General features: G+C 35.2%; 1 protein-coding gene across 5 annotated transcripts in view; it reads right to left on the reverse strand.

The window, feature by feature from the left end:
* Positions 1–1,040: 1,040 nt before the first annotated feature.
* The window catches only part of LOC108684214 (muscle calcium channel subunit alpha-1), a 67,890-nt gene continuing 49,440 nt past the window's right edge, over positions 1,041–19,490 (reverse strand). The window contains exons 25-43 of one of the 5 annotated variants that reach the window (XM_018188414.1): positions 15,493–15,545; positions 14,084–14,230; positions 13,530–13,731; positions 12,912–13,181; positions 12,670–12,753; positions 12,367–12,555; positions 12,184–12,286; positions 11,429–11,589; positions 10,242–10,466; positions 9,866–10,070; positions 9,661–9,794; positions 9,443–9,544; positions 9,254–9,352; positions 9,078–9,187; positions 8,442–8,570; positions 4,741–5,099; positions 3,592–4,005; positions 2,397–2,485; positions 1,041–2,220 (exon numbers count right to left, since the gene is read on the reverse strand). In XM_018188414.1, coding sequence (XP_018043903.1) covers positions 1,870–2,220; positions 2,397–2,485; positions 3,592–4,005; positions 4,741–5,099; positions 8,442–8,570; positions 9,078–9,187; positions 9,254–9,352; positions 9,443–9,544; positions 9,661–9,794; positions 9,866–10,070; positions 10,242–10,466; positions 11,429–11,589; positions 12,184–12,286; positions 12,367–12,555; positions 12,670–12,753; positions 12,912–13,181; positions 13,530–13,731; positions 14,084–14,230; positions 15,493–15,545 — 3,426 coding nt within the window. In that variant the 3' untranslated portion in view covers positions 1,041–1,869. Of the gene's footprint in view, positions 2,221–2,396; positions 2,525–3,591; positions 4,006–4,740; positions 5,100–7,919; positions 7,964–8,441; positions 8,571–9,077; positions 9,188–9,253; positions 9,353–9,442; positions 9,545–9,660; positions 9,795–9,865; positions 10,071–10,241; positions 10,467–11,428; positions 11,590–12,183; positions 12,287–12,366; positions 12,556–12,669; positions 12,754–12,911; positions 13,182–13,529; positions 13,732–14,083; positions 14,231–15,492; positions 15,546–19,490 lie in introns of those variants that run through there. The other 4 variants (XM_018188418.1, XM_018188416.1, XM_018188415.1 and 1 more) reach the window with 4 other exon arrangements.

Raw genomic sequence — 19,490 nt, forward strand, 5'->3', positions numbered from 1 at the left:
TATATATATATATATTAATATAATAATCTCGAATCTCTCGCAGCGCTAGTTTATCGGCCATTCATCCTCACGCATCTCAGCGGAAATATACGCGCACAATAGTGTTATGTACACAATTACAAATACGAATAATATCTATATATCGTCACAACATGTCATCAATAGTGTACAACACATTCGATTCGCAGCTCTCTCTTCTCGCGCAATAATAATTCGCAATAATAATCGTTTACTTTGTCTAAGTTGATAAAAGTCTTTCTCTGGTCCAAGAGAAGTTATAGATACTTAGGCACTTGTTATCTCGTCTAGAATCCATATACGCATGAATCATGAGTAATTATCGTGCTAACCGGTAATCATCGGAATAAGAATAACGAGAGTAATTAATAATGAGAAGAATTAACAATAAGAGCGATCATCCGCTGTGTTTTTCATATCCTATCTTAACTCTTTACGATTCGAATTTTTTTATTTTAACACTTTTTTATTTAATTTCGTCATGTTGCTTATCTGTTTATATAAGAGAGATTTTTACTGTCCAATAGGAAATTATAGTGAGATAAAAAGTTACGCCAGAATACTCTTATAAGATAATAATAAATATTCTATAATAATAAATATTCTACGAAGCATCGTGAAAAGTTAAAATAGATGATAAGTTTTAAAAACAAAACATTAGATCGCTATAAAAATAGACGAATTAAGATAATTGAGAAAAATTCATTTTTATAAGATTTTATTTAATATTTAACATGAGAAATTTTAAATATTCATAATTTCAGATGTTTCGATTTCTGTATTTCTCTTTTTAATACTGATGCAAAATTTACGTTAATATTATATCTTTTAATCCTGAAAGAGAAATTTACTTTCTGAATTTCTAATTTATTGTTTTCAGACGCTTTTTTATATTAATTAAATTATATTACTATTTAAATTTATATTATTTCAAGAATTTTTTAATCAATCACTAAAATCAATGAGAAGTTTCGTAGAACAATATTTCCTATTACTTTCATTTTAATTCATCTATTTTCTGTATGTGGAGGACACGCGGCGTTCGCCGTATCTCCCTTGATCAGAAAGAATCGAACCGGAAATCAAAAATAGAGATTAACGTTAAATCAAAACAAATTTCTACAGGATTGTTACTAGAGAAATAAACTCAATCCCGTCGGGAGTCCAGATCCCGGGATGTTCCGTCGATTTTAATCTCGCGATCGTTCGACATCAAAAAATGAAGTTCCGCGCCGCGATGATTCCTTAGATCATTCCGATCATTCGCGGCGAAAATACATCTTAAAAGTCTATATATTCTTGTGCCTAAACGAACAGCAACTTGCTTCGCTCTATCATAACTCGCACGCATCTCGTCCGAGATATCATGTCAAGTTAGCGAGCGATTCGCATGACTCAAAAATGTCGGATAAACACGCGCGTTCGGTTAGAAAATATTTGCTCGAACGAAAATACGCGTTCATTGGCGTATCACGGGATGAACATCTCGACATCGAGCGGTCGCCCTTCGTCATGATTTTGGCCCGCTTTTTCTTAAATTAAACCAGCGTTTTGTCGAGTGACATCTCTCAATCCGCACCTAACTACAACTATACATATTCAGAACAGTTTATAAAGCGTCCTCAATGCTTTTCGAGCAACAACAACAATGGCGATTAAACCCCGTGCAGTCTGAATCCATCGAACTCACGCGATTGATTCAGATCCTGACGAGGAGGTCACGATGTTTCTTCGCAGTTACTTCATGTTAACTGGTGATCTCGATCTTTCGGCGACTACTCCCAATGAGGGGGAGTAAGAATTTTCGGGTTACGTGGACGATGTTCGCGTCGCAGCGAGCTTCTCGTCCTGCTAGGACGGCGATTGTCGCTGTTGCTGTTGTTGTCGGTTACTACTGCGACGGTAGCTGGAAGAGTGCAGCTGGCGATAGACCGGCTGACTCGGTGGCTGTTCCTGTAATGGTTGATAACCGATACCGGTTGTGGTCTGTTGTTGGGTGCTCCACGGCTGCAGCTGTTGCTGCTCCGCGCCCTGCTGTAACTCATAGGTCAATGGCTGACCACGTCGCTCCTGAAGGAGTAACTGATGAGCTGCCTGATCCATCTCCTCGCGCGTCATGTCCAACGCCTCTTGCATCTCACGCGACGTGTATCGTACGAAATCCGGATCACAGAATTTGCCCAGACCTTGTTCCACCAGGACCTGAAAAAACGTATGATGCAGCGTTATTGAAAAATTGTTTTATTATTTTTAAGTTTTGATTTATCTTTTTTTATGATAAAGGTGAGTCAATAATTAACCTTTATTTTTTCCTTAAAAATTAAGATGCAGTTAAAGTTACTTATTGACTGATTCTTATCCTTTATTCTAAAACTCACCCGTCCAACGAGGCTTTCCGCGCTTCCAATGACCTCAAAGTTCGGCTTCCGATCCGCAGGACTGCCGGGCATACTGTGGGACAGGCGCTCTGCGCCGACGCTTCCATTACTCTCTCTGGCCCAGGAAACTGACGAACGAGGAGAGGCGTCAGAGTGTTAGCTCGAATAAGTCACACCCTGCCTCCTTATCGTTTTCGATTTACTTTTGCCATTTGCATTAGCGAGCATAGCACACATAAACTGATTTAGTGACACACGAATACTTCTTTCAAGCTTTACGAAATTACTAGTATTAGGTGTGTTAATCGAATTGCAGTTAAGAATAAAGCATTAGGTAACAAGACTGTTAGGAAATTAGTTTGAAAGCTGACAGAACGCGTGCTTCGAGCAGCGGTTGACCACCTGAGCAACACTTTGCTTCGTATCCACGTCTCTCTTCGTATATTTTTTGTCGTCGATCCCTCTCGGGAAATTTTGTCATGCAGGGGTTGTTCGAATGAAAAATGATTGTACCTTACACGTCAAGCTGTCTGCTTTTGTAGATTTTACATGTTAGATTCATTCGATTTTCATTCGAGAAAATTATTTTTACTGCTTTATAATCATTTTACACCAAATCAAATTTTAATTGTTAAACTTATTCTTTTTTTTTTAGGAAAGAAATAATATTTAATAATTCTGTGCTTTTTTTTATGAAAATGATAGAAATTATCAAGGAGAATTACAGAAATAATTGAAGTATAAATCAAGAAAATGAAGAATAAAATCTTGAACAAATGAAATAAGAGAGATTATTGCTCATACATTGTTATTTTATTGATCTTTTGCGATCGATAGTTTTAAATAATTAAATATTTAATTTTTATCCTGACTTTGTTAAAATATTATCTGACATAATAAATTCCATACATAGTTACTTTATTACTTTACAAAAGTTTAAAACAGATCCTAAAACTTCTATAAATTTCTATAAATCATAACTATGTTATATATCATAATTATAATTTTTTCATTTATCTAAAAGATAATTTACGATTAGTTGTTTGAAAAAATAAAATGTTGGACAATATAACTATAAAATAACGTAAAATAACGTATACGTAAATTGTAAATAATTTTAATCGTTCGAAAAAGTAATCGTAGTATATCTATACAATATACGATCGCAAAAGATTTATTCGCGTGGTTTAGTCACCTCTGCCGTGGTAGGATGACGCTCGGTGTGACAAGCAGGAGGCGCAGACGCGCCATTGTCGCGAATCGACATCGGCGAGGAAGCCGGCCACGGCGATCGCTTGGTTCTGTGCCATTTTAAGGCCATTGGCGACAGTGCGCGAGCCAGGACCTGACGACGAAGCGGCACCGGCCGTGGCGGCTGCAGCGGCTTCATCCCGCGACCGGAAGCTCGCTGGAGCCGACTTGCCACCGGCGGTCGCAGCATCATGACGGGCCTTAGCCCGGTGCTTCGACGACCGGCCGCCCAACACGGTGACATGGGGTTTCCCTGTCGTGCCTCGCGCCACGCCACCCTCCGAGTGCGGGTTCCACTTGCCGGAATCACTCGATCCGCTTCCGGTTGACGTGTCCTCATCGTCACAGTCGTCTATGGCTGCGTGCGAGGACACGGGGACGTTTATCAATGGGAAACAATGCCTAATCACGCTTTATTTTTCGCAAGTCAGTCTTACTATGTTGGCGAATGCGACGAAATTTTATTGAATAAAATTAAAAAAGAACGAGAAACAAAATGTTCAATATATATATAAATACAATCTTAATTTAATATGTTGTTAATTTTATTTGTTTTATTTTTTTTATTAAATAATTGTTTATTGTATGTTTCATTTTTCTACAATCATTCATTTATTTTTATGTAACACCAATACTTATAATAGTTTTAATAATAATTTCCAATTTTTCTATTTGTATTAAATACTCCAGAGAATTTAATTTTATAGGTAAATAAGTAAAATGAATTATAAGTAAATTAATTGACTGGAAAGTGAAACCAATATGTCAGTAGATTCCTTCGCCAGCACAGCAATTTTGCGACTCACTAACATCCATTTCTATCAATATAGATTAGCTTTAATTTCAATTCAATTTACCCTTCATCTTTTTCTAATTCTTAGAAGAAGATAAAAAGTACTCTCTAAAACTTTTTGAGTAAATTATTACTCTGAAGAGTGAAATCTCGTTCTTAAAGATTGAAAATTGAACCACTGTTTTTCTGATTCAAATTTCATTCCTTAGAGTGATATTCAACTCCAAAGAAGAGTGAGTTAAACCGAGATTAAAGTTAATCTACATCAGTAGAAATGAACATAAACTGGCATTCCCATACCGTGATTGCTCCAGACTGCGCAATCGACGCAGCAGCCTCGCGACGCGTAGGTATAATAACAGTTCGTCCCGTTTGACGAGGAAGCGGGGCTTGAGCTCGTCGCGGTGGTCGAGGTGTTCGCGCTCGTGGTACACGACGTGGTGATCGTCGTCGTCGCGACGCTCGACCCGCTCGTCGTGCCGGCCGCCGCAGATGCTGCTGCGGTGGCTGCCGTCGCTGCCGTTGCTGCCGCTGTGACGACAGGGGTGTGCACGGCGCCGACGGTGCCGATGATCGGAGTACCGGTGGACGAGGACGGTGCGTTCCGTCGCGGTGGAGGCGTGGGTGGCGTCAACTGCCGCTCGATTCCGTCCTGAAGACTGCACGAGCGTGCACACGCACACGCGGGATAGGACGGCGAAGGAAGAAAAGAAAAGCGTAATGGCCGTTCTTAGTATGTTAATGCATGAACATGTTATGGCAGATCCATGAACCTCCGAAAAAAGCCTCGAGATATTTTACTTAAAATAACAGAAGGATACTCTTAAGTGAAAATCTGAAATACTGTAGGGAAAATTTGCCATCTGAAGGAACACAAACATTAGATATCTTCATCAAACCTTTTAATTTGAGATGATAAATAACGGTTGTTTCTTTAATATGGAAAAATTTTTTTCTTCTTCTCATCTCAGATCTTTCTTTTATTATTTATTTTACTTTTGTGTATTAGATTTAATCATTCAAGATTTCGTAAGAAGAAATCTACTATGAGATAGGTATGTGTTATTTAATCAAAAATAATTGAAATTAATTTTTAAAATAGTATAAAAAAAATTAATATTGGGTATGGGAAAAAGTTCGTGGCGATTTTTTAGTAAAATTAAAGTGTTTTTCTTAGAATATTGAAATCAATTTATTTAAATCAAATATGCTCCATTATTTTCTCTAATATTTTGCCTTTTTTGGGGCAGAGCCATAATTCCATCGCGATAGAACTTCTGTAGTTTCTGATCGAAAAACTGCTTCAAGTGATTTTCACAGGCCTCTTTTGAAGTTAGCTTTACACCATTAAGAGAGTTCTGCAGAGACCTAAACAAATGATAGTCTGAAGGACTATAAGGTGCTATGTCAGGACTATACGGTGGATACATTAAAACTTCCCAGCCAAGCTCTCGCAATTTTTGCCAAGTCATCAAAGATGTGTGTGGTCGAACATTGTCATGATGGAAGACGACACCTCTCCTATTAATTAATTCTGGCCGCTTCCTCTCAATTGCTTGTTGTAATCTCTGCAGTTGTTCACAGTAGAGTTCGGAATTAATTATTTGATTGGACGATAACAGCATAGTGGGACTGGAAGGGAATCGTTCACTATGAGTTATCTCATAGTGAACGATTCCCTTCCAGTCCCACCACACACACATCACCTTCTTCCTCGTCAATCCAGGTTTTGCGATTGCTTGCGCCTTCTCTCCTTTCTTTATCCATGATTTTTTTCTAGTTGGATTGTCGTAGGTGATCCATTTTTCATCACCAGTTATCATTTTCTTCAGAAATGGTTCAATTTCATTCCGTCTTTCAATAGCGTATCATAAATGTTAATTCGGTCCATCATGTTCCTAACACTCAACTCGTGAGGAACTCAAACATCGAGCTTCTTTTTGTATCCAGCTTTGTATAAATGATTTAAAACTATTTTGTGGTCGATGCCTAGTTCCCTGGCAATCTCCACAGTGCTCACGTGCTTACCATGCTCGACTTTTACCATGATTTCATCGGACTTTTCAGTGATTGGTCGGCCGGAGCGAGATTCATCTTTCACATCGAAATTTCCAGCACGAAAGCAAGCGAATCATTTCCGTGCTGCTGATTTTGATAGAATATCTTCATCGTAAATAGCGCAAATTTTTTCACAAGCCTGTTGTCACAGCATTCTTGCCTTTATCGTAGTGATACTGCAAAATGTAGCGAATTTTTTTCTTATTTATTTCCATTTTCAAAATAAAATAACTTTTGATCCACTTCACCGATTTCAATCTTTTTCGGCTCAAAACAAAGGTTAAAATATCATTTTTTAAACGCACGTCTAGCATCTTGCCGATGCGATTAGTAGTTGCCGACTGCTGAGCATTTAATGCCATCTAGCGGGAAAAATGCCACGAACTTTTTCCCATACCCAATATGTGTTTTTTTTAGAAATGTGCGAAGACCCGAAAATATCGAGAATCTAATGATCGAGACCGGTCGGGAAAACATCGGATCGAGTTGGATCGGGTCTCGAAAATTTCGAGATTCTTGAAAGTATCGGGATTTCCGAAAATGTTTGGATTTCTCGATAAAATCTCTTCTCGATGTCCGGGATTTCCGAGGGAATTGAGATTCTCGATAAAAAATCGAGATTCCAAGAAAGAATTTATATTTCCGAAAATTTCGACAACCTGATTGCTACTTATAAGAGTCGTTTTAATAAATCTTAATGACAAATTCTATATTTACGTATTTGATGATTACAATTATAAAAACAATTACAAAATTTTTATTAAAACGAGTCTCGAAAACGGTAATCGAATTTTCAGGAAAAGCGACAGACTCGAGAATATTGAATCCATCGAGAATCTTGATTCTTTCAAGAATCTTGATTCTTTCGAGAAACCTAACTCTGCCGGGAATCCCGATTCTATCAGGAATCCCGAACATTCTCGACTCTGTTGGGAATCCCGAAAGCTTCGAGAACCCGACCCGATAAAAATTCTCAATCTGTTCGCGTTTTCGCACCTCTAGTATTTTTGTTATAAATCAACCTAAGAGTCATTTTTTTCATCGAGGCATTTGGAGGCGCTTAAGCATTATCATCAATATGTAGCGATAATCTACTATTAGTAGTAGTAGTACAAACAACATGCGATCAGCATAAATATTATCACGGGCGGGACCCAAATGCATTCTTTTTGCATTTTGAAATACATGTGCGACCCGCACGTCTAATTATCCTCGCAATCTTGCAAAATCAATTCCCGTTTAATCAGTTTTTACATGAATATCATATCTGAGTTCTTGTAAAAACGTAGTTGAACGGGATTTTCAAAGTGTAATTAATGAAAGACACATGCAGCCGCGCAGAGCAAGCAATGCGACTCAACAAAAAAAAAAATAAAAAAAATGATGGAAAGCCAGCTACTGATCGCCCTAACTTGTCTTACCATATTCGCTATTGGGATGGAGATAGTTACCGCTACCCGATCCACTGAAACGGTACGATAGTAAACAGAAAAGCGAAAGGGATAATGAGAGATGATACAAATCGACCCGCTCTAAGAGATGAAATAATTTCTCACAAGTGAGAAAATTTAGCTAAAAGTTATCTAAAAATATTGAGGATTCTAATTTATGATTGACAAATAAATTACAAATTGATAAATTGATAAATCGCATCGTCCATTTTTTATCATTTTATATTATTGTGCGTTTAACAAAAGAGAAAATAAAACGTGATGTAGCGTTTTATCTCGACTGTGTAAATTTAGGGGATTATTTCGTATAATGAACCAATTAAAAAGTGAGTATCAAATTGATGAACGTCCTGCATGCACCATTACGTGAGAAAAATAGAAAAAAATAAAATCTTTATGAGAAATAATAACTATCGATTACGGATATGATAATTCTAATAAAAACAGGACACTCCCTGCAATTTATCGCACTTTCGTTCGCTCTGTACTTACTCGACCACTTTGTAAGACGTTTGTTGTGCCGGATTACCGAAGACAGCGAGTGGTCTTAGAGGTATATTCTCTTCGACTGCCAGTCGCAAATCAGTTCCCAACTGATTCATCGCGCCATCGCTTAAACCACTGTAGAATTATTTTTTTTATACATCAATTCATAATTCGTAATTAATATGATTGAACTAGCATTATTTAATAAATTAATAACTTTTATTACAGTCATTAAAAAGAATGTAAACAATGTTCTTTAGATTAAATTTTAATATTCATGATCGAATAGAAATGTAAAGTTATAAAGATTAATGGCCGCGTCTACCAATGTAGATTAATTTTAACTTCGAGATTCAACTTATTTTTTATCTTTTTCTAATATTTAAAATAGAAAAATAGAAAAAGAATTAAAAATAGAAAAAGATGAGGTGTTATAGTTGAATCAAGATTAAAATTAAATTACATTAATGGAAACACAGGCAATAAAGTGTTCAAAAAATTTTGCAAATGTCTAAAATAATAATAGATAGAAATTGGAATTAGAATTGTAAAGACATTTGGAATTGAAAGAAAAATTATTGAAGAATTTAATTTTCATTTTTTGCGCCTAATATATATCAATTAAAATACGTGAAAAATTACCCTGCTATATTTGGCACAATTTGCTGAGCGATTTGTCTGGTGACATCCGTGACGGCGGTTCTCCGTAACGAGGCATACGGTAGAAAATCTATGGAATTGGTCGGAGAAGCCTGTAAGAAAATTTACGATTAGAACAATCGACAGAAATTCTACATCAAATTTAAAACATTACGTGCCTTCGCAGCGGTAGAATTAACCTTCAGCGATTTCGCTCTATGAAAGTGGTGTCCTTTTCGCATGCTGGACCATACGCTGCCAAAGAGCGAGTGATTTCTCTGAAAATATTAAATAATTGCATATATAGAAGTTACTATTCAATTACATTAATAAATTTCTCGAAATATATAAAAAGACCGCTGTCTCACTCTGTGCATAGGTTCCGGATTGTCGTCGAGGAGTTCTTCTAAATTACCGGAAATCGCGCGTTTTAATTCAGGGCCAGCTTCGTGTAACGTTCTCAACCCGGCCTTTTAAAATATAATTACATATAACAAATAATATTATATATTAAATATCCAAGCATGATCTTAAATTACTATATTTTAAATATATCAACTTCTTTTAAATTAAAAAAAAAACTTACTTGAAGAGTCACGGTGTTGTGACAATCTCTATCACCGTCCTTCATTTCCTGTTCTTTACGTTTCTTGAATCGACGGAAATAATCCTGAATAAGGAAGGTCGCGTAAAATTTACCGACCGTCACCTCGTCGTCCACTGGAAAGATCGATTCGAAGTGTAAATTTAATTTCGAAAGAAAATCAATTTTACGATGGAGAAACGTTTACCTCCAGGTGGTGGTACAACTTGATCTAAAAGCTTTGGACTAGTCCTCTTCCAGATCTTCTTGATTACCGCCCTAAGTTCGGCATTTGCGTCATCAATGTTGCCCTCCGTCTTTATCCTTAGTGAAGTTCTCACGACGGCAAATAAAGTCGCGTTGAACAATACAGTGCCGTCACTGTTGAGCGGCATGTTCATTGAGACGAGTCTCTGAATTTTTAATTTCAAGATATGATTCCATTAATTTAAATTTTACTTTGAATTATACATCATTCTCTTTCTTTGTTCATTAAATACGAATTATAATTATATAAATTTAACGTGTCCTTCATTAAAATTTATATAATTATGATTATGATATTATTAATTTCATTTACTAACCTTGCAAGCTACCCTATGGGGACACAACTTTCCGAAACCCAAGGGTGGCGATATTTTCCTTAGTAACGTTACCACGTCGAGATGTTTAATTCGACCCTTAGCGTCGGGATCATACTCGGACCACAGGCGAATAAACTCGTCCAAGTGGTGCGGCCCGAGAATCGACCAGTCTCTCGTTAAGTAGTCGAAATTGTCCATAATAACGGCGACGAAAAGGTTAATGATCTATTTTTTCGAGATACATATTAAATTTTAAAACTCTTTCTCAATCGAAGATCTAAATCAGTGCTGAGATTTACTTGCATGAGAATTTACACGCGAGTTGGCGAAGTAAGGAACAGGAACCAAGTTGAAAATCGGCCGAAATGTGCAAGTAGGGAAAATATGTAAAGGAATTGTGCGCAGCGAGTAATTGTGCGCATCCTGGTTTGGTACTTTTCCAATAGATGAAGATATCACTGTGGTAAAATTTTTACGTCGTCCTTTTAAGATATAAGTACAAAAGATATGATGTAAATACATTGCTAGTTAGAGAAATACAAAAAAGTGAAATCACATCTTGTTATTTTAGAAAATTCAGAAAATAAGGTGGTAAGTCCGTATTTTTAATTTGTTTGTTTAAAGTACATACCATTCTTCCATTTCATATGACTTCCATATATTATATGACTAGCACTAATTTTTTTTATTTTTTCTATATTATTATTTTATTTTGCCATTTCATTTTACCAAAGTCTGTATGTGCATTATTATTATATTAGTCTTTTTTTTAATATATATATATATATTTAAAGTATATTTAATATATATTTATGTTGCAATATAATGAATATATTTTCTTTGTCAGCATTCCATAATTTACTCATTTCTTATGACTTTTGTTTTGCGCACTTTTGTTTTACCCGACGCGCGAGAAATTTTTTCGCTTTTTTCCTTTTGGTTAAATACAAACTTATTGAATGAAAATCTGTTCGATATGAGGACGTAATGATAGAAGAACGTGTTTATAGTTAGAAGCGTGTTTATAGTTTCTATTTCCATGCTTATATCGCTTTAAACTTGGAAAACCATTCCAGGGCAATAAATTTCCCTTAGGTGCGCACAGTTCCTCCACTTTCTCCTAAATCCCAGCGCTGATCTAAATAATAAAATAGAACTAATATGAGATAATTACAAGATGCACTTACGAGAAATGAACAGAGAACATAGAAGGATATGAAGTAAGGAAATGCAATGTCCGACCCGCAGATGTTGTTGAGTGTCTTGTTGTTGTGTTCGTCGCTGTTAGAATCACATTTGACACTTGGTTGCGATGAACAATCCATCATTATTTCTTGCCACGCCTCACCTATGATCACAAATACTCGATCGATTATCATTTTGTTCAGTAATTACTTTTATCTTCGACGGCTAATTATATAATATTTCGCGATTATATATTTTAATTGATAAAATTTTTATGCCTCGGTAGTCTCTTAGGACTCGCACAGAATGCAAGAGAATCGAGTTTGACTCCCGGCCAAGGTATTTTTCGCAATAAGAATTCATTATTTATAGATTTTAATTGTTATGTCATTCAACATTATTAAGATCATTTCGAAGATGCGAATAAGCATCAAAAATTTATTAAATTGCTAGTCAATTTAACTCGTGATATTACTGCGGTAGTTTAGAGTTAGCGTTTTAAGACCAAAAAATCATTTCGGCGCGCGTTTCTAAGGACTACATACGTAGTATATAAATTCACACAAGAATTATACAAGCATTTAAAATCCAGTTAGATCGTTTAAGGCTTTGATTTCTATAATTTGTGTCATATGATTCTATAATATATTATATTGCATTTTAAATATTGCATTTCTGCTAAACGACCAAAAGTTTGATTAATCGTAAAATTTTATCTTTTAATATCAAAAATATAAGCCAAATAAAACATATATACCTGTTGCTGATCTAAACAAAACCAATACAGCTTGCGGAAAGGATTGGAAATTGTTATTGCGATTTATCGCCGTATCGTCGTCTATCGCGATCTTTCCAAAGACCTGAAAAGAATCGTTCGCTTAAATTACCGTCGTTTATGTACTTCAAACACGTGTTTTTCCATCGATCAACATTTGCTTACCTGCATGCCTATTACAGCGTAAATGAAAAAGAGCATTATAATGAGAAGAGCGACATAGGGCAAGGCCTGAAAAGACTTGATAAACGTCCATAAAAGTGTTCGGATACCCTCCCCTCTGCTCAATAACTTGACCAATCTCATTACACGAAACAGTCTAAAGAAATTAATGGAAATAATGCTGGATCCGGGCTGCAAGGATGACAAAATAGTTTTTGTTACACACAGTTTCACTTCCTCCCCTTAAATATGATTGCGAATATTACCTCAGGTATTCGATCAAAGTCGAGCGCAACTGATACTCACTTTAAGTTCCGAATAAACGATATCGATGAAACTTCCGAGCACGATAACAAAGTCAAATACGTTCCACGCATCGCCGAAGTAATTCTGCAAATTAATTAACGAACTTGTTTATGAGCACAACTAACACTATAAAGTAAATATAAATGCAATATATAAAATGAAATTAAAAATGAAACATTTCGAAAAACAAATGTGAAATGTAAAAAAATATGATTATAAAATTACACAATGCGAGTCTGCACCTTAAATCGAAATGCGGCCAACTTAAACACAAACTCGAGAGCGAACACAGCGGTGAAGATCATATTGAGAACATCCAGGACATCCGTGTAGACCTGCGGTTGTCGATAAAATTTCATCGCGAGTGTCACAGTGTTGATCATAATTAACGTGAATATTGTATACTCGAATGGTTGGGAGGTGACGAACCACCAGACTTTGTATTGTATTCGATGCTTCGGTATATATCGGCGCACAGGCTTAGCTTTCAACGCGAACTCGATGCAATTTCTCTGTAGAAAGAAGCGATTATTAATCTTTCATGATGAGATTCTTCATGTAACCTCGAAATATTTCAGAAGAAAATTATTACGGAGTTACATAATGATACTCAATGCCCATTATTTTTTTTTCAAGTTTAATTTTTATTAATTTTAACATGATGATTGTATTATATTTTGTTTTCAAATATTACAGTTTGATATATTTATAAAGCATTTTTTGAAGCGTTTGTTTTAGAGTTGATTGAAAATGAGAATATTCTTGAACATGATCTCTTCATTGATCTGTTATTGTATATTAATGTTATTATAATTTGAACATAACAATTAAACAATTAGTTCAATACTCGTGTGATTCACCTGATTTTTATCGAGCTCGCAGTTTTTGTACTCTTGCTCGCCCTCATTCTGGAAGGTGACAATAACGAAACCGACGAAGATGTTCACCATGAAGAATGCGATAATAATGATGTAGATGATGTAATAGGCGGCCACTATTGGCCGAAAGTTATGAATTGGTCCTTTTTTTTCTTCGTTCGAGTCGATTGACCACTCTAACAGTCTATTAGTAGACACGAGAGACAACATTTACTATCTGATATTTTACATTTAGAACTATTTATTTATCCATAGTTTTCTTAATGCTGTTAGCAAAATTACATTTATCAAAATAATATATGAAAGATGGGATACTTATCGATAAAGAAGCAAAGAACAGTAAAATAAAAGTTTAAGAAAATAACAAGAAAAAGAAAAATATATGACAAAGCAATTCTTAATGGAAACTTTGTTGTATTGATATTGAGATTGTTGTAAAAGCAAGTTTGAATAAGTAACCTTTTGTACTGTATTTAATGTATTCCGATAGAAATCGAAACAACGTTCTTTGTGAACGGAATGCAAAATATACTTACGATGGCCAACCTTCGAAAGTCGAGACTGTAAAGAGGGTCAACATCGCCTTGGCAACATTATCGAAATGAAAACGATGTTGTTGCCACTCTCTATGTTTTACGATCGGCTTGTCAATATTACTGTTTTCGAATTCCAAATAAGTACCCCTGAAAACGAGAATTCTTGCATCTGTATTCTGAATGTGTGATCTATATTTGAAATTTTCTATTGTTCGTGGATTAATGAGAAATTTCTTTATAAAAATTTTTCCTTCTTTACATTCAATATGTTTTTAAATTGGATATGTTCTCTCCTCAGCACATTATTATTATATGCAAAAATTATTAATAACTTTTAAAGATATTTGTTTTTCACGTTACAATTTCTAAAGAACCTTGCACAAACTTTATGGAAATTGAATTTCAGTGAATTGACTGAAAATTTGACATGTTGCAGATCTTCTCATCCTGCTAAAAAGTTTTCATAGGCATGACCTCTTATCATGGGGTCCGTTTAACTTCTACGAGGCGTCACTTTTCAAAACGTTTAATTCTACAATATTTTATTTTCAACGAGTACGCATTATTACATTATTTCTATATGTATACTTTTAAGTAAAAAGAATAATAATAACAACTTGATTGCTTCTCACGAATCGGAGTGTTTGATTATTGTAAGTCCTCTCGCCTTTTACAAGTCAGAGTGCTTGAAGTAAAAATCGAAATTTAATACGCTTGCTAGATTCTCTGTTTGGTTGGATTTAGGCGTGTTTATTTGTGTTATAATATGCGAGGATATTCCCGCGTGTCAAATATGTATAATAATTCCGAAAACTAGCGATCTTTTTATTCTCTTTCTATCTCTATTCCTAAGCAGGTATCAGTCCGTTCTTGACCATCTCAAGCAATGTCTTAAAATGTTATATAGCTCTCTGATTGGTTCATGACATCCCAAGCACTAGCTTAAGACATGTCGAATCTTGAGCTATGGATTCCGTCTCTAGAATTGTCTTTACATTGGATTTTCGCGAATCAGTCTCCTTCATTCAAACTTTATGGATTAAGTATTTATCCCCAATTTGTGAGGGACTCAATAATCAAGCACTCCAATTTATGAGAAGCAATAAAGTCAATACTAACCTTATAACTTTTTACTTAAAAATATAGAAAGTACAAATAACGACATAGGAATGCATGGATTGTGAAATAAGATATCATAGTATTAACCTATTTTGAAAAGTGATGTAGATGTCAAACGGTTCATTATAAGAGATCAGAGAGCCTATGGAGACTTTTATCAGGACAACAAGATCTATAAACACATCAAACTTATTCTATCGAGATTCAATTTCCATAAGATTTGTGCGGGATCCTTTGCAATAAAATAAAATAAAATAATTTTATTAATTTATAACATAATTAAAACTTACTGACAATCTTCCTCCGACATTTTCGATGCATCGGTACAATAGAAAAACTTGCCCTACACAACACAAGAAGTTCATCAATTTCGATTGCCGTTAACGTGCCCGTTAATACGGAAAAGAGTAGAATTTACGTAACATGTTAAAGCTGCGGACGACACGCTAGCGTTCTTGAAATTCAATTTGATGCCGTTTAAATATTACTCAAATAGTTTATGTACATACGAGTAATTAATGTTCAATAATTGATCAAATACGAAACATACATAATTAGAAACTCAATAATAACAAAATTCGTTTCGTTGTTGTTACATAATGATAAGATCGGTTTTGTTGCAAGAGAGTTTTGCTCAATATCTTTTGATTGACTCGACGTGATTGATTCTTCTATGTAAAATTAAAATCTCAAAGATCGCCAGCATGACGGGTTACACATCAGCTGTGAATTGGCCATTCTTGCAGTAGCATTGTCAGCACCAGCAACAATGAGATGTGATCGAGCAAAATAAGAGGGTGTTAATGTAAGGTGGTATGGAAAAAAAGGAACATTCCTCGTCGGCACGTGCATACATATGTACAACAAGGTACGGAGCGATGCGTGAGATTCCTCGATGTTTCCGCGACTACGTTCATATTATAAATAAGCGTTTTCGCCACACTTGGTGGTACACGGAGTACATTGAGTGCATAATAAGCACGCTGAGGGAGAGGTGTCGATGAAAACGGGTCCTTCGCCCCTCTCGCCTTGAAATCTGCGTCGCGACCATGTGGACAGAGCGAGACGGTGCAATAATTGCGAGGAACACTCTTCTTAATCTTCCGAAATTAATATATAATCTCCATCCTTATCGCTTGATTTTAAAATTTTGATATCGAGTGAAATGTACGTACGTTTCACTTGATCAAAATTCTATAAAAATAATGGAGAATTAAGTCTTGCATGAACTGACGGTGACATTACGAAGATTGTAAAGCTAGAAACATTAAGCTTTTTAGAATTTAGATTTCTCATTTAAGATTTAAAATGAAATATGATTAAAATTATATCGTAGGCTTATAAATAATAATATATTAATTCTAAATAGCTTTATCGTCAAATCTTGAATGAATTCACGCAGTAATATAATAATATAATAATTACAACATTTATTCATTAGAGAAGATAATATGTCATTTTCCGAAAAAGATGTGCGGAAATATGACGATATTTTCAGTGGACGCTATTATGCACCTCAACGGTTTAAAGGGCTGTAATCTATATTACGCGTAATGCGCGCCCTGTAATGTAATCGTCATGTCTTCGTGACCACTCCATTATCCGTCCAACATGGCGCGCTCGCGTGGGCTCGGACACGATATGGGAAAAAAGCACGAACAATGGGCCACCGTGACGCGCCAAATTGTACTAATTGCTTACGTAACACGAGCTGGTGCGGGCCAAAACATATTGAAACAACACACAACCCACCCATCTCTACTAACAACAGGATGTAGCTGATGATTTTGCGATTGCTCTCCCTCCCACCCTTTTTTCTTGACTCTCTCTTTCTTTTTATAGTCCATAATTGCTTGCAAGTAAAAAAGCACAGGCATCGTACGTGTCGCGGCTCGTGCAGAAGCAGCACTATTGCCGTATTCGCGACATATATATAAATATCTTTTTTGTTCTCTTATCTCGTTAATTTCTCTTCTTCTATATACGTCGTGTCAGACTCAGATATCGTGCGTCACGTACTTTTTTGCATACATTGATAAAAAGCGACTTGTGTACGTGGGAATATTTATATAAAAATAAAACATTTCTGCGGCTTATAGAATAGACGATCATTATAAGCAACATTAAAATATTCATCGAATATTATCAAGCAACGTTTACGTTGTCTAAGAAAAATACCGACAAATTTAATTCACTTTCCCACAATGTTACTCTTCTCTCTCTTTAATAATTATTAGAAAAATCCTAATAAATTATTAATTTCAATATTTTTTTGTAACTATTGCTCCAATATTAACTTATTATTAGGAGATATATTATCTCGCAATTTTGTTTTTTGGTCGAATATTTTTTCATATTTTAATAATTTACTAATTTTCTTAATTAGTTTTCGTCTTCGCAGTAAGAATGTTACGACATATGCATAATTTAAAAAAACGATGAAATTAAAACAAATCCGTGAACTTGAAATTTTCGCGAATAATTACGAGTATATATACTAATTAATTTCGACATGTGATGCATTAGATGTTCTGTTCAACATCAACGACCCAGTTCTCTCTATTTTATCTCTACTTTTATCACCTTGCTAAGAAATCATATTTAATTAACTGTTCCATCCAACTGCAATAATATTATATTTTTCGTATACTTTGTTACATATTATTTATCAAATGGCTCTTTGTCAAATTCAATATTTCTCCTAAATATAAAAAGAGTTTCAATATACATAATATAATTTCTATAAAATTCATATTTTCTGGCAATATAATATCCTCGTGGAATTATCCGCGAGGATGTCAGTTTGAGTATAGCTACGCATATACTCGCGATCAAGATAGACAGGAATGTGAAAATTCCGCGGCTTGTAAATTCGGTTATTACTTTTCTCATTTTGTATTTTAAAACGACCGTTTGCACACTTCATTTTGGCATCCGAAATGAAAAAAATAAAAATTATTCGAAGTCTCATGCAACACGTTGGACGAACCGTAACCACGAGCATGACTTTAATCCATGTTAAATATCCTCGTGTTAGCGATTTACATCATCATGAAGCATACTTATTTGCAACATTAATAATCCTGGATTCACACTGCGATATCCGATGTTCGATGTTCGATATCCAATAAAAGAATTTATCTCCCGGAGACAAAAATATCGCTAACTAGAATCGAATTTTCTTATTGGATAGCATATCGTCGTATGTCGAATATCGTATGTAATATGAATCCACCAAGCATCCTATTCGGGGAAGCAGAATGACAGTAATTTGTCGTACGCTGCATTTAATCGAGATTCAGAATTTCAATAGAGTCTGCAATTCCACAAAAGCGATATCGATTTTAAAATAACGTTCATGAAGATCCATACGAGCGTTTATGCCGTCGCGAATTTCATTCCGCTTCCGTTGTGTGAATATGAATGTATGTAACAAAGTCGGCAGAATTTTGCGCAAAATATGTAGAAGTACGTCGGAACTTCTATATGTACATCTAAGGGAAGTTACCCGCTAATGCGTCTCGAGTCTTGATCGAGTCGCATGTGAGTAACTTTAACGCTATTTCATACTTTGCGACTGAAAACACACTATGAAACACAACGCTGTCTTGTGAACATCTGTGTCTCTACAGCTGCTGGTACAATCTATCTTTCGTCTAAGTTCCTAAGTTCAGCTTTACAATGTCTATTCTTCCTCGTGAAATCGTGTGAGTTGTGGAGAAAACTGTGTCTAGTCGTGACAAAGCGAGACGAACGATTATCCACACACCACATTTTCACAATAAAAATTTATAAATCAAATTTCAAGTGAGACAGATCGAAATTGTTGTGAAATTATTTTTGATAATTTTTATAAAGATGCGTTATAAATGTTAATTCAATATGTTTTTATTAATCAATATTCAAATAACTCAACAATCAAATAATTTATTGATAATAAAGAGTCTTCATTAATGATAACTCCATTTTCATTTTGTTATTAATGGCAATTTGCTATAATTTAATTAATACTATTTTATCGGATGCCGTTACATCGCCAAAGTTCGCCTCGTTCTGTCACATCATCACGTGTAACTCGTGGTTTCGGTGCACGTGGATGGCCAGCATGCACTACGACTAAAGCTTCATTCTCACATACAGCAAAACTGACATGCTTGGTTAAGAGGGATGTCTATCTTTAAACGGGGGAAAGGGGATACAATATGGCGATATATGATATGCGTATCGTTGATTGTGTGACGAATAAATATATATACAAAAATATAGATATATATATATATATATATAT

This window comes from Atta colombica, unplaced genomic scaffold, assembly GCF_001594045.1.
Source record: "Atta colombica isolate Treedump-2 unplaced genomic scaffold, Acol1.0 scaffold127, whole genome shotgun sequence".
Classification (NCBI taxonomy): domain Eukaryota; kingdom Metazoa; phylum Arthropoda; class Insecta; order Hymenoptera; family Formicidae; genus Atta; species Atta colombica.